This window comes from Elephantulus edwardii, unplaced genomic scaffold, assembly GCF_000299155.1.
Source record: "Elephantulus edwardii isolate Elephantulus edwardi_28Jun2011 unplaced genomic scaffold, EleEdw1.0 scaffold00089, whole genome shotgun sequence".
Taxonomy (NCBI): Eukaryota; Metazoa; Chordata; class Mammalia; order Macroscelidea; family Macroscelididae; genus Elephantulus; species Elephantulus edwardii.
Window position 1 is genome coordinate 5,824,212 of NW_006399839.1, and position 13,641 is coordinate 5,837,852.

Here is a 13,641-nt window from a genome sequence, read left to right on the forward strand (position 1 = left end):
TAAATATGCAAGTTTTTTAAATACCAGTGTTAGAAGGATTGTAAAAAGAGATGCAAAGCTTTTGTCTTTGGATGAGATTGTGAAAGAGTAAAAAGAGGTTAAGTTTTCAATGAACCTCTTTGTAACTAATCTTTAAGTGTTTTTTTCCCCACAATTTGTTTTTTACTGCTAAGAACAACTCATATCAACCCTGTGAACAGCAGATCTGAACCGAGCCTGTTGCTGAAGTCACCCTGTCAGTCTCCCTGGTTGAGGGTCTTCCTCAACCCTACGAACAACAGAAGATCTGAACTCCGTCCTGTCCTATTGACATAGATCAGTGTATGCAGCAGTCACTGTGTCAGTTCACTGCACTGAGGGTCATCCTCTCCTCCACCATCCTTTCCAAGCCTGATGTCTCTCTCCCAGCAACATGCCCAAAGTAAGTGAGATGAAGCTTCACCATCCTTGTCTCCAAGAAACACACTGGCAGCACCTTCTCCAGCTGCAAACGTATCTTCTGCTTGTTCTTCTGGCAGTCCAAGGGATATTCAGTACTTTTCTCCCAACATTAAAAGTTCCAAGGCATCAATTTTTCTTATGTTATCCTTATTCACTGTTCAGTTCTCAGCAGTATAGCAAGTGACGGAAAAGACAATGATCTGAATCAGGCACACCTTAGTCCTCAAACTAACATCATTGTTCCTTAATAATTTGGAGAGCTCCCTAACTTAGCCAGTATAATACGTGTCCTGATTTCCTGACTGCTGGTACCAAGTGTATTATTCATTGTGAATCCAAGTAAAACGAAGTTGTTGACAAAAAGACCAAAAAAAAATCTATTTCTGACACTTTGAGAATTCCATTATCATGGTCACTTTCTTCACGTTGGAAGGTTTCTACCTCCTGATGTTTTCAGCATTGAGGAATAATGTTAAGTATGTAGAAGCAGCTTTATGTTCTCTGCAGCAACATTTAAAATAGCAAAAAAAAAAATTAAATAAAGCAAAAAACCTTGCCAACTATACGACCAATGACAGAATTATATAAGGTCTGATGTCTAAGCTTGTCCGTATGTCATACAGCTTTCAAAAATCTGCTTTGTGAACAACTTGTTATAACTGGAAATAAATTCAGATCCAGGCATGTAATGAAAAAACATTAACAATAATTGTTTTGATGTTGGGGGACTAGGGGTTAAATTTATGGCTTTTCTCACTGTTTAATTCTCCAAATTGTCAATGACTGATGTGGCAATGTTTCCATTTTTATCTTTTGTTTGGAGCTGCGGGAGATGGTGGGATCACACATGTGCGCTCTTGGGAGTAAATAAACAAACCAAGGCAGTCTCTCAAATGGGCTCATTCCCACGCTTCTGACAGTGACCAGGGAGAGCAGTCAGAGGTGCAGCCACTTCACCAACATCCAGGAAGCTCAGAGGAGCTGGTCCCTCCTCCACCTCCATCCACACAAGAGCCTGAGTGAGTTGCGCCTCAGTGGAAATGAAGTGAAGAAAGATTTAACCCTCTGTTATTTGCAGAGTGCTTCGATTTCTACTCCAACCCCTTAAAATGGCCCATTTCACCTTCCCCACACTGCCAGGGACTGAATACCCACATCGCTCCCAGCCCACCCTATGCAGCCCCACTGGGCTATTACCTTCTGGTCTGTCAGGGAGTACATATTGCCGATGATCTGTGCTGCCATCTTGCGCGTGTCTGTGGAGCGATCCTGGAAGGCCCTCTGGACGATGGGCATGATGAGAGCCAGGGACGGGGCATCGATGAAGTGGACAAACTTGGTGTCCAGCAGGGTCTGCAGACACTTCTGTGTCTTCCTGGAGGGGTCCGTCAAGGCATCCAGCAGGACTGGGGCGATGGCTGTGGGTCCCAACAGGTGAGAGGTGGGTTTGGGCAAGTCTGTGGGAAGGCTAAGCCAGCCACCCCTCCTGCCTGCAGCCCCACAAGTCACCAGCTGGGGAAGCCAGCTTGCCTACTGAGAGCCAGCCTCACTCCACCAGCAGGAAGCAGGGACGCTGTGTGGAGGCAGCTGCGTCCCTCTGCACTGCAGAGAGGGGACTGGCAGGCACCTGGGGGCTGGTCTGAGTAGGCAAAGAGCTACAGTCATAGTTCTAAGCTCCACAGTCTAGCAACTGAGGGGCTGGAGACTTTATTCTAGGAGCAATAATGCAGAAGTGGTTGTGTGAAGAAACTGTTTTAAGACATCAAAGCCCATCAAACCAGTGAAGGGTGAGGTACAAGGTGCTTAGGGTAGCTACATGCAGATAAAAGAGGCTCTTAGCAGCTCAGCATAATCAAGCCCTGCCCAAGAATTCCAAGAGAGGAAGACCTGGTTTGCTTTTCCATCGGCCCAGGGAATTGCGACCACTATAGAGGCCTGGGCTGATCAACAGAATAGAAATAACCGCCCCCTCCCAGTGACCTGATTTAAACAGAGCTCTCCAAAGACACAAGACAAGCACAGAAAGAGATGCTCACCACTGGAAGTCAGAAGGGAAATGTAAATCAAATCCACAAGGAGATGCCACTTCACCTCCACTAAACCAAAGCAAACCTGCCCCCACTAGTCCAGTCCGAGCCTGCAGGAATAAAGTAGCTCCATGTGGTTTTTCAGGCTGTGACCTCTACAGAAAAGGAGCGCTGGTGGTGCAGTGGTTAAGTGCTGAGCAACCAAAAGGCTAGTGCTCTGAAATCACCAGCCACTCCTTGGAAAAAAGATGGGGCTGTCAGCCTCTCTACAGACCAACCACCTTAGAAATCCTAGTGGGGCAGCTTGCCTCTATTCCATAGGGACACTGCAAGTCAGAACTGGCTTGACAAGATCTAAGAATTTTTAAAGAAGCTGATGGCCAGGCCTTTCCTCTGCAGCACAGCTGGGCGCGTTCAAAACCTTTCAGTTGGCAGCTGAAACTTTTAACCACTGCACTACCAGTGCTCATTCCACATTTGTTCAAAAACACTCCAACTTACTGTCACTGAATCGGAACTGACTCATAACTGACCCTCTCTTGGGTTTCCGAGGCTGTAAATCACACAGGAGGAGACTGTCAATCTTTCTCCCTGGGAGGGGCTGATGGATTTGAACCACAAGGCGGATCTGAACCACCAGAGAGATTCAGCCTTTGCGTTAGCAGCACAACTCTCTGCAGACTGTGCCATTAGTGCTGACAACTACAGCTGACTCTCCAGGTTCTCAGAGGCAGTAAACCAAACAGGAGGAAACTGTTCATCTTTCTCATAGGAAGCAACTGGTGGATTTGAACTATCTGCCTTTGAGTTGGCAGAGCAGCTCTTTACCACTAGGCCACTAGCACTGCCTCGTCACCTGCGACTCATAGTGACCCTATGTACAACAGCTTTGAATTCTGCTCTATCCTGAGCCAACTTTATCAACAGTCTCTGAAACACCTACTCCCATTAACTCCAATCACTGAGTCAATCCATCTCATCAAGGGTCTTCTTCTCTTGTGCTGTCCCATTCTCTACCCACTGTTGTTGTTATGTGTCATCGAGTCAGTTGCGACTCATAGCGACCCTAATATGCAACAGCCCTAAACCCTGCTCTATCCTGTGCCAATCGCACTGCCTCTGACACACCCATCCCGATTACCCATCTCTACCCACTAGGATGTCTAAATTCAAGCAGTGATGACTGCTCTAGACCAATGGGAAAAGACTGCTTTCAGAGGTCTGCAAATAGTCTGTGAAAAGGACCGCTCGGCCTTAGAAGTCAGGGTGGACATACTTTCCCAGAGGGCAAAGCTCTTTGGGCATGCTCCCTGTAATGTCTGGAGAGTATCCCAAGGGGAGGCATACCCAGGATCTCAGGGTTCCTGATGACGGAGCCGATCTGCCTGAGCGCCTGCTGCCCGGCCTTCTGCACCTTGACGTGGGAGTCGGTCAGCACCTCCGTGAGCTTGGGCACGATGCTGGGCAGGCAGGAGGACAGCTGCTTGGGGGCGCAGTAGGCCATCGCCCCGAGCAGCTCCACTGACCCTGCAGACAGATGCACCCAGCACTGACTCAGGAAGTGGGCCTGCGAGGCACCCAGGCGAGCTGACAGGCAGGGTCAGTGCAGTGTGGGGGGACATGTGACACCAGGGGTGAAGACCAGGCTCAGTTCTGGTAGGGACCTCAGGCCAATTCACTTAATTTCTCTGGCCTCTTTCTCTCCACCCACAACTGAGGATTTAGATCTGTGATTCCTCTGGTAACAGTAACCAAGTCTTGGGGTGCACAGGAGATGCCAAATAGGAGTGTCTCAGACCTCAGCACTCCCTAAACTAGAGCAGTCGCTGTTTTGCATTTTGAGGTTCTAGCAAAGACTTTATCTTCTGAAAGTATTTTAAAGTGGGAAAGCTTTAAAGGCACAGAACTGGGTGATTTCTGGAGCTCATGTCTTGTGGCTGTGGCTGCTGTCAGCCCGATTCTTTGTACACAAACTACAGGAGGATCAAGCTACACAGAGGCTTGGCCTTTGTCGAAGCTGGGACTGACCATACACACACAGAGGACAAGAACAGTGGCCACCTGGGCCCCTGCTGATGTCAGTTTCCAGGGCAGGAAGTTGAGGAAGGGGGACAGGAAGGGCGTGGTGTACCGGCTTTGGTTCTCCAGGATTCCTCCTCCAGAGCGGCCAGCAGGGAGGGGAGCACCAGCTTCACCCCGTGAGCACTGAGGTTGCTCATCACCGCCTTGGCACAATCATCTGCAGCCTCAAGGGAGCAGAAAGGGCGTTCAGGGCTTCCTCGCCTGAGCAGGGATCAGAGTCTGATGCTATACCCTAGGGTGCCCAGGCCCTAGCACTCATGGGGTCTCTGGGAACTAAAGCTGGGACGCGGTGAATGGGAGAGTTTCCCAGCCTGCCTCAGAGCTCTAGGGAGAACCTCTAAAGAGTCCACACCAGTAACCAGCGTCTGAGGTGTGGGCAGGAGGGACCCTGCGCGGGGAGAGGGATCCTTGGTGGTGAGAGGGAGCCTATGTGAGTCCTTACACTGCCTCCAAGGCTGCCCTGCCTGTGCCTCATACCCATACCCGCCCCTGGCTCCCGTGTGCAGCCTCGGGACTTACCTCACGCACGTACTGGTTGCCGTCCCCAAAGCACAGCAGCAGATGGGGCAGCACGTGGACGACGTAGGGCTCAAAGAGCTTCCCCAGCATGGTACAGAGCATCTCAAAGGCGAAGAGGGCCCCTGGACAAGGGGAAGGGGACAGCTGGGATCAGAGTGTCCTCTGCAGCCACCACCTCCTCACCCTCTGGAAGCAGTGCAGCTGTGACCTGCTGACGCTGACCCGCCCTCTGCTTTTGGAGACGCTCAGTAGTGTGGCTCAGAGCACGAAGCAAGGGAGAGATGTGGCCGGGGTTCCTCTAGCAGCTAGAAAGACCACACCTAAGGGTGCTTCTCAGTTAGAAAGCACATCCAGGTCACGTCATCCAGGACTAAAAAGGGCATGGGATACACAAGCACCCTCTAAGAACTTCTGCAGCCAATACAACATAGTCATGTGGCAGGGAAAGGTAGGTAAGAGTCCCCCAAAAAGACATCACCCACTGGACCTAGCTCACACACCCTCTCGCCGGCGGAAGTTCTTCTTGTCCTGGATGGCATCGGTCAGTGCCGTCATCATTTCCTGCTGCTTCAGCGAGAGGATGCCCAGGCCCTTCACCAGGCCCGCCAGCCCGTACGCAGCTCCTTTGCGCTCAGCGTACTTGTCTGACTCCAGAAGCTGCTGCATTAGCCTCTGGATCATCCCTCCCGCGTCCTCCTTGATGGCCGGCACCAAAGGCGGCAAGCAGCTGGCCACGGACTCCTGGACCTGAGGAGGGAACACCTCGTCAGAGCCAGGGCCCCACCACACAGCTTGGCCCGTGTGGCAGATGGCGACCTGGGCAGGAGCTCACCACCACATGTCCCCACACCCACCTTAGAAGCTGCCTGCCCAGTGCCACAGGGCCTCAGAGAAGCTGCCCACGTGTGACACACGTGCCCCCTCGGAGTGCAGGTTACAGTTTCCAAAATGACACAGCATCACCATCTTGGTGTCATTTGTGGTCTACAAAGAGAGCCCAGGTCTGGCACATGGGAAAAACTCCAGAAAGAACGGACCCACTCAGAGAAAGAGCTTCAGATAGAAGCAGGTTACTGCCCCTTCATAAAACCAGTTAATCTGTGGGTTTTCAACATGTCAAAAAGGCCTCGACTGAGCCTTACAGAAAAGCCAAGAGGGACTTCCAGCATGCGTAAAGAGCCAGAGAGTGAAGCGGCCCCAGGACCCACAGGGACCTTCTGAAGGATGAGTGTTCTGATATCTAACCATAATTTTTATAAACTTCCACTTCTCGATCACTAATTCTGTGAGGGTACTTGGGATGTCAAAATAGAGGGTCACAGAAAACATCCACAAACACATTTTTCCAAATAACAAAAAAGAAGGGGGGGAAAACTCCCCTGAATGGAAGACAAGAGGGAGCAGTTAAAGGCACTCGATGCTTGTCACTAGCATGTGGAGGGCCAGGAAAAAGCCCAACATGAGAGCTGCCCCTCTTTCTGTTTTTCAGTCTCTGATCCCAGTGCATGGTTTCCACCAAGCACAGAAACTATTATTAAACAAATAGGAAAAAACATATACAACAAATACAGGAACTCCCTTTCCAGCGGTATTTTCCCCATATCAGTACCATTTTACTTTTAAATACAAACATAAATGGGCACTACAGTAGAATAAGGAAGCTCTGGTAGCCTAGAAGTAAAAAGCTGCACTGCAATCTCAAAGGTATATGGTTCGAATCCACCAACTACTCTGTGGGAGAAAGATGGACAGTGTCCTCCAATGAGATTAACTGCCTCTGAAAATCCACCAGAGAGTCAGCTATGGGTTGGTTCCAACTCGATTATGGGCAACAAGAATACTAGAAAAAGTAAGCACAAGAGAGAAATGAGATAAAGACTGCAGTGCGTCTCCTGCATGTCTGTGATTCCCAGTCGCCCTGTCTGCTCAAGACATGTTCCCCTCACTGTGCTCAAAGCCCAGGGGGAGGAGGCTGGCAGAGGTGTGAGGCAGCCATTCACTCTGCCACATCACGCAGGATTCAGAGAGAAGGTCTACCACCAGCCTATGACAGTGCTCCCGGGAGTGTTCTAGGCCTTGAACCTGACTTCTGTGGGAGAAGGGACTACACCTTAAAGAGAACAGGGTCGCCTAGAGCCAGTCTATCCACACCAGGTCTTCAACTCCTCAAAGGGCCTCACTAGCCCCAGGCCAGGTGGCAAGTTACCTGCTGGGAGGGGGTGGAGAGGGCAGCAATGAGCTTGGCGATGATGGGCTTCACTTTGGGGTCGCTCTTGTCCAGATGCTTGGCTAGGGAGCCCATGAGGACCACCACACTCTGTCGGACAGCGTCATAGCTGGCGTCGTTGGGCGCATCCTTCAAGAATTCCTCAAACACTGGCAGCAGCGAGTTGACATTCTCCTGCAAGGCCAAGCCCACCCAGGACCTGAGACCACACTTGAGCGGCGGGTCAGGTACCACTCATCTCTGCTCTGAATGGGCCACCTGAGCTGACCAGTCAGCCAGTTCCCCAGAACTCCAGTGGACTGCAGCTGACTTCTATATCTCAGTCATCCTTTTGGATCTTTTTGAATCAAAAGGGATGCAAACAGCAATCCCACTGGGAGGGTGACACTGACACACACACACACACACCCACCACATGGTTTCTGGCACTGGTGTCTGTGTCACCACTGCTCAGCCCTTCCTCCTGCCCAGGACACACTTCCCTCCCCGCTTCCTCAGTCAACAGAAGTCCATTTACCTTCCCATGAGTGTTGAGTGTCTCAAGGGCTGCATCCAGCATGCACTTCCGGACATCAGGGTTTCGGTCATTGAGGGCATCAGGGACAAAAAATTGGAAGAGGGGCTTCACCTGAGAGCTGTCCAAATACTGGGAGAGCTTGTTCAAGGCCAAAGCCAAGCCACACCTGGGGAAGACGTGAGAGCATCTCAGCAGGTGGGCAAGCACAGCTGGTCCCCTCTGCTAATGAGAGGTGCTCCTTTGGCTGTCACAGGAAAGGCAATGCCCACAGCATGCCAGCTCCCAGGGACAGAGCACGACATGGGTCACTAGCAGCGCTTACCCTGTGGTGGGGGACAACCGACTCCTCACACAAAGACTGCCATCTGCCCCGCGCCTGGACCAGCTCACCTCGCTCACCACATGTGAGTGTTACGCCCACCCACTCCCGCCATAGCAGGTTGTAAGAAGGAAGGAGATAGAGAGTGTGAGGGTGCTTGGAAGTGAAGAGATTAAAGCGGTATCATTCTTTTCAACTACGGAGCAATAAGGTGGCACCCAGGGCAAAGATATTGTGTCTTATTACTGGTTGATGGTCTGTAGCCAAAAGTACTAATAATCCTCATGTCTGAGATGGGCCTCACACTAATCCATGAAGCCATCATGGGCCACACTACGGCCAGCTACTCAGGAAGCAACACTGATGGCGAGTATGGGAGGGAAGTGTCTTCCCTGGTCACCTGCTCGCTAATCCTCCAAGTACTAGTCCTGGGCTCGGAGGGGAAGGGAATAGTAATCACCGAGCACTTCACGTGGTGAAGAAGCTAGTTCTAACAAGTGTGATGCAGGTTCCATTGTGCACCCTTCACTCAGGTGGAGACAGCCCCAAGGTGTGCCCAGGGGCACACAGCCACTAACTCTGCAGCCCAGGTCTCTCTGACCCTGAATTCATCCTCTCTGCTTCATCACACGGTGTCCACATGGCCAGCCTCCATCTTCTACCCACGGAAGCTCTAATATAATAAGAACAGGAGGTGTACCTGGCTTCCCACTGATCCGGAGGAGATTCTGAAATAACACGTCCCAGTGCATCCAGGATCGGTGGTGGCCGCTGTAAGAGACAAGCTAATAAACACACTGCAGTCGGTGGCTCCCCTGGCCACCAGTCACTATGTGACAGAAAAGTGGACACCACTGCCTGAGTCACAGAGTGAGCTCCTGAGAACTCTGGCTGGAGCCCAAGTCAGCCTCGGGCCTCCTACCCTGCGTGTATACTCACATAGAGCTTCTCCTGGTAAATCTCCATTAGCCTGCCCATGACTTCCGGCGCCTGCCGCTGGTACCGAGCCACCGCCTGCGAGAGGGCTTCGGCTCCGGCCTGCCTCACTGCCGCCTCGTGATAGATCACATCATCAATGAGCAGGGAGCAGAGGTCAGGCTGCAGATCCAGGCCCATGGACAACCAGAGCCTGAGGAGATGTCCATAGGGCTGGTCAGGCCACACTCTACAGCTTCTGCCACCCAGCCTGCCTGCTAACTACCCAGCCCTCCACACCATCAAGCTAAGGGCACAGTCTAGATTCGTTCTTTTTTATTCCTTTCTAGTATTTTTACTGGTTTGCATACACTAATTAATATCCTCTATGTTTCGCTCATGTCCACTGTGTTTTCTGAATCTTTCCTATTCCTCACCATCCCCAACCACCCAATGATCTCTGCTATCCCAGTGATTTCTGCCTTCCCCCTTTTTCATCCCCTTCCCCCTTCAGAGCATTTATATACACCCTGCTCAGTTATCCTTCAATTTTTACATAACGGTCTTATGCGGTATTTGTCCTCATGAGACTGAGTTATTTCATTCAGCGTAACGCTCTCTGGATTCTCCCATGTTCTGTATTATTTTACAAAATTGCTGTTCCTTAGTGCTGCATAGTATTCTATTATATGAATGTTCCACAATATCTCAATCCATTAATTTGTTGATGGGCATCTGGACTATTTCCCCTTCATTGCTATTGTGAAGAAGGTTGCTATCAACAAAGATGAACATATCTCCTTTTGTGTCTCGGTTCTAACCTTCTTGGGGTACATTACTAGCAGCAGAATAGCTGGGTCCTACAAGATTTCTACATTCAGCTTTTTTAGGAAATGCAAAACTGCCTTCCAGAGTGGTTGCAGACTCATTCTTTCATAAGGAAAAGGACGTAGAGGGAAAATAGAACTTTCTAGCATCTCACCTCTCTGCCAGCTTCCGGATCTCCTCCTCCTTATCAAACTTGATTACCCAGAGGCGCCGCAGCAAGTCCAGGCCATTCTTCTCATCGGTGTCGGGCGTAGGTAACACCATGTGGAGCTCCATCAGGCCCTGGGGTGGGGGGGTGTGAATTGGACTGTATGAGCTGCAACCTTCTCCCTGCCCTCTGCGCTGTCTCAATGAAGCCACTAGCTACACATGACTACCTAAAGTGAATTCCATTCGAGGTCATTACAAGTGCAGGTCCTCAGTCCCACCAGACACGTTTCCAGTGGTCAGTCACTAACCACAGTGACCAGGTCCCATCTGAGACAATGTTTCCACTACTGTATGAGGCTCTATTGGACAACTGTAGTCTAATGTGCGCTGTGACCCAACTCCACTGCCTAATGGCTTTCAACCACTTTTCTTTAGCGAAAAAGATGGTGTTTAGTAATAGAACTATTTTTCTGCCACAAGAACAAACAATTTCTGTCTTGGAAAAAAATACAATCAGATGCAAGGATGGTGAGACTCACATATTTTGTCTCACATATTTTGGGCATGTTCTGAGGAGATACGGGTCCCTGGAGGAGGACATAATGTTTGGTAAAGTTGCAGGTCAATGAAAATGGTTCAAATACGCAGTAAAATGTGAGGCTTGCTCAAGATAAGGCAACAGTTCATTTTGTGAGTCAGAACCGACAGCACCTAACAATAGTGGTAAAACATATTTTTTTTAAGGTAAAATTTTTAGGAAGTTTTATTCTAAACAAGTGCATAAAGCTTTGGTGGCCTAGCTGTAAGGAGTTGTGCTGCCAACCCAAAGGCAGGTGGTTCAAATCCACCTATGGGTTCTCTGGGGAAAAGCAGGGCAGTCTCCTTCTGTGTAATTTTCCTCTGAAAATCCACTGGAGGGTTAGCTACGAGTCAGTTCTAACTTGACCGCACACAACAACAACAAAAAAAAAAATCAGAAAGAAAGTCCTGAGTGAATGAACTGCGCTTTAACCAAAATTACCACCTCACCCTGACTGTCTGTATTTTGAACCAAAGACCAGTGAGAACATTCACAGACTAAGAGCAGGAGACTTCAGATCAGCACATAGGGTCCACCATCTCATAGTTTCAAGGAGAGTCTTTAGTTCTGGGACCAAAAGCCACCAAAGAAAGTCAAGTGCAAGGTGATGGATTGAGACATCAAACGAATCCTGTGTTCTTTGTTCTATAAAATACCAAGATTCACATCCCATTTCTGAAAGAAGATGAAGTCTTCAAAGGTAAGAGAGAAGAAAACAGGCAGTAATATGGCCCAGTGCCTGCTGTTCCATTCTCCTGAAGCCCCTCGATCTACTACATGATCTCATCTTGCCGGCCGCCCCAGGACAACCTAGTACAGACTCGACGCAATTTGTGTTAGGGTCAGCTCACACAGCACAGGGCTGTTCTCCATGGTCCCGCAGGGAACGAGCACATACCTGGAGAGCGGTGTCCCGGACGCTAGCACACGGGGACTGTAAGGCCCAGAGCAGCACGCCCACCTCCTCCTGCTCTGCGAAGGCACAGCCCTCCTTGCCGCTGCTGCTGGCACACAGGGTGGTCAGGGTTTCTGCAGCCAGAACCTAAGGGGGCATGGAACCACCAGGGTGAGTGCAGGAGTCTGGGGTCAGGGGATGGGCTGACCAGCTCAGAGACGGATCCAGCCTGGAAATGCCCACCCTGGGATTAAGATCCTTGCCCCACGTCCAGCTTCAGAAGCAGAACCCAAGCAGAATCCATCGCTGGTTGAGAACAAGCTGGCCGGCTCTCAAAAGAATTTCGGTGCAAGGTCACAAGTCAGAGCTGGGAATCGAACACTAGGGCTCAGCCTCTCACCCTAGGATCTGTGGTCACAGACTGAAAGACAGTCACAGGCAACCGAAAATCAGATTACCTGTAGGCGAGGAGAGCCTGTTCCGATGACCCAGGTCAGCAGACGAAGCATGGCTACTCGAGGCAGGAGCTCCGGCCCATTCTAGGAGAAAGCAGCATAGAGCTGGGGCGAGGCTTGAACAGTCTGTAAGGCTGGCAGCAAACGAGGGCATCCTCTCATCCCCGGGGAAACGTCCTGGGTCACACATCACACTCCACCAGAGGAACCCGAGGTTTATGACCAGGACCGTAGGAGCTAACCTCAATCAACTGGGATTCTCAGGGAATTAAACTGAAACAGACCACTGAAGCTCACTCTCATACTTCATAGAATATGAAATGTAGAAGGTCCATAATCACACAAAGAGACTCAACTTTACAAAGAAGTTTTTAAAAATGCAAAATAAAATGAGGTCCCACTGGTGGGATTAGCACTATTTAAAGTAACAATAGGTCTTGCAGAAAGGGTATTGTCAGTGTTATCGCAGAACATGCCATGTGACCAAGACATCCCACCTCCAAGGATCCCTCCTACAGAGATGCTCTGAAGGGCCACTGCAGACACACACCCCTGCACTGCTCACAACAGGGGAAGCCTTCTAGCTAGAATGTCACTCCAGAAGTGAAGGGTTAACACAAACATGCTGTCCACAGCCCAGAATCTCACACACCCAGCAAAATCAATGAGGAAATCACTACAGATTGATGTGGAAGGAGACCCGGGGCTTAAAGAGTTAGACGGAAAAACAAAAATTATGCATCTGAGTGCAAACTTTGCATGTACTTAAGGAAAAAAAGTAATAATAAAGAGTGTAGACCAAAATGTTCACAGTCACCTAGAGGTGTGGTATTTATTTCCCTTTTAGCCTTTGTCTGGTTAGAATCTGGCCCATGTATTTGGTACAGTTTACTGAAGACTAACCGTCTTACTGATAAGGCCCATTCCCACAAACATGAGTAAGTCTGAGGGAGACTGGCTTTCACACCGGGTCAGAACTGTGTTAGGGGCTGAATCACGTCCCTAAGAAAGAGGCACCATCTATCCAGACCTCGGTGTCAGTGGTAATCATTCTGTTTGGGGATGTGACATCTTTGTTACGTGAACGAGGCAAGATCGGTATAGGGTGTCTCTTCAGTCAATCTCTTTTGAGATAAAAAGAGACTAAACATACGTGAGAGGGATGGGACCTAGTAACTTAGGGAGTACTGCCGGTAACCCAAAGGCTGAGCAACTTCTCTGGTGGTTGAGCTCCTTTGGAGAAAGACGGGCACTCTCCTCCCATGTCATTTACAGCCTTGGAAACCCAAGGAGGCTCTACGTCAGTTCCAACTCAAGGGCAAGGAGAGAGAAAACGATGTCAAGACACTCGGAATCTCCAAGGAACTGGAAAGCAGAAGTTGAAGCACTAAGAAAGGCCCTTCCTCCAGAGCCCACAGAAAGCCTGCTCCTCAAACCAGTACTCCATATTTGGATTTCTAGCTTCCTAAATTGTGAAATAATAGATTTCACAATAAGGCGCATTGCCATGGGAAAGTCTGCTGTTAGGGACCTCTCCAAAGTACTGAAGAGCAATGGTATCTCTTTGGAGACTAAGGTACATCTGATACAGGCCATGGACTTTGTAATCACCTGTTATGCATCAGAGAGTTGGACAATGACCAAGGAGGATAGAAGGAGAATTGATGCCTTTGAGCTGTGGTGCTG

The 13,641-nt window shown here is 49.8% G+C and overlaps 1 protein-coding gene across 1 annotated transcript in view; it reads right to left on the reverse strand.

The window, feature by feature from the left end:
- The window catches only part of GCN1L1 (GCN1 general control of amino-acid synthesis 1-like 1 (yeast)), a 77,628-nt gene that overhangs the window by 19,412 nt on the left and 44,575 nt on the right, over positions 1–13,641 (reverse strand). The window contains exons 27-38 of the mRNA XM_006890420.1: positions 11,959–12,039; positions 11,504–11,647; positions 10,030–10,157; positions 9,072–9,261; positions 8,833–8,903; positions 7,814–7,979; positions 7,276–7,470; positions 5,570–5,816; positions 5,070–5,191; positions 4,600–4,714; positions 3,816–3,995; positions 1,639–1,859 (exon numbers count right to left, since the gene is read on the reverse strand). Of these exons, the coding sequence (XP_006890482.1) occupies positions 1,639–1,859; positions 3,816–3,995; positions 4,600–4,714; positions 5,070–5,191; positions 5,570–5,816; positions 7,276–7,470; positions 7,814–7,979; positions 8,833–8,903; positions 9,072–9,261; positions 10,030–10,157; positions 11,504–11,647; positions 11,959–12,039 (1,860 nt within the window). The remainder of the gene's footprint in view (positions 1–1,638; positions 1,860–3,815; positions 3,996–4,599; positions 4,715–5,069; positions 5,192–5,569; positions 5,817–7,275; positions 7,471–7,813; positions 7,980–8,832; positions 8,904–9,071; positions 9,262–10,029; positions 10,158–11,503; positions 11,648–11,958; positions 12,040–13,641) is intronic.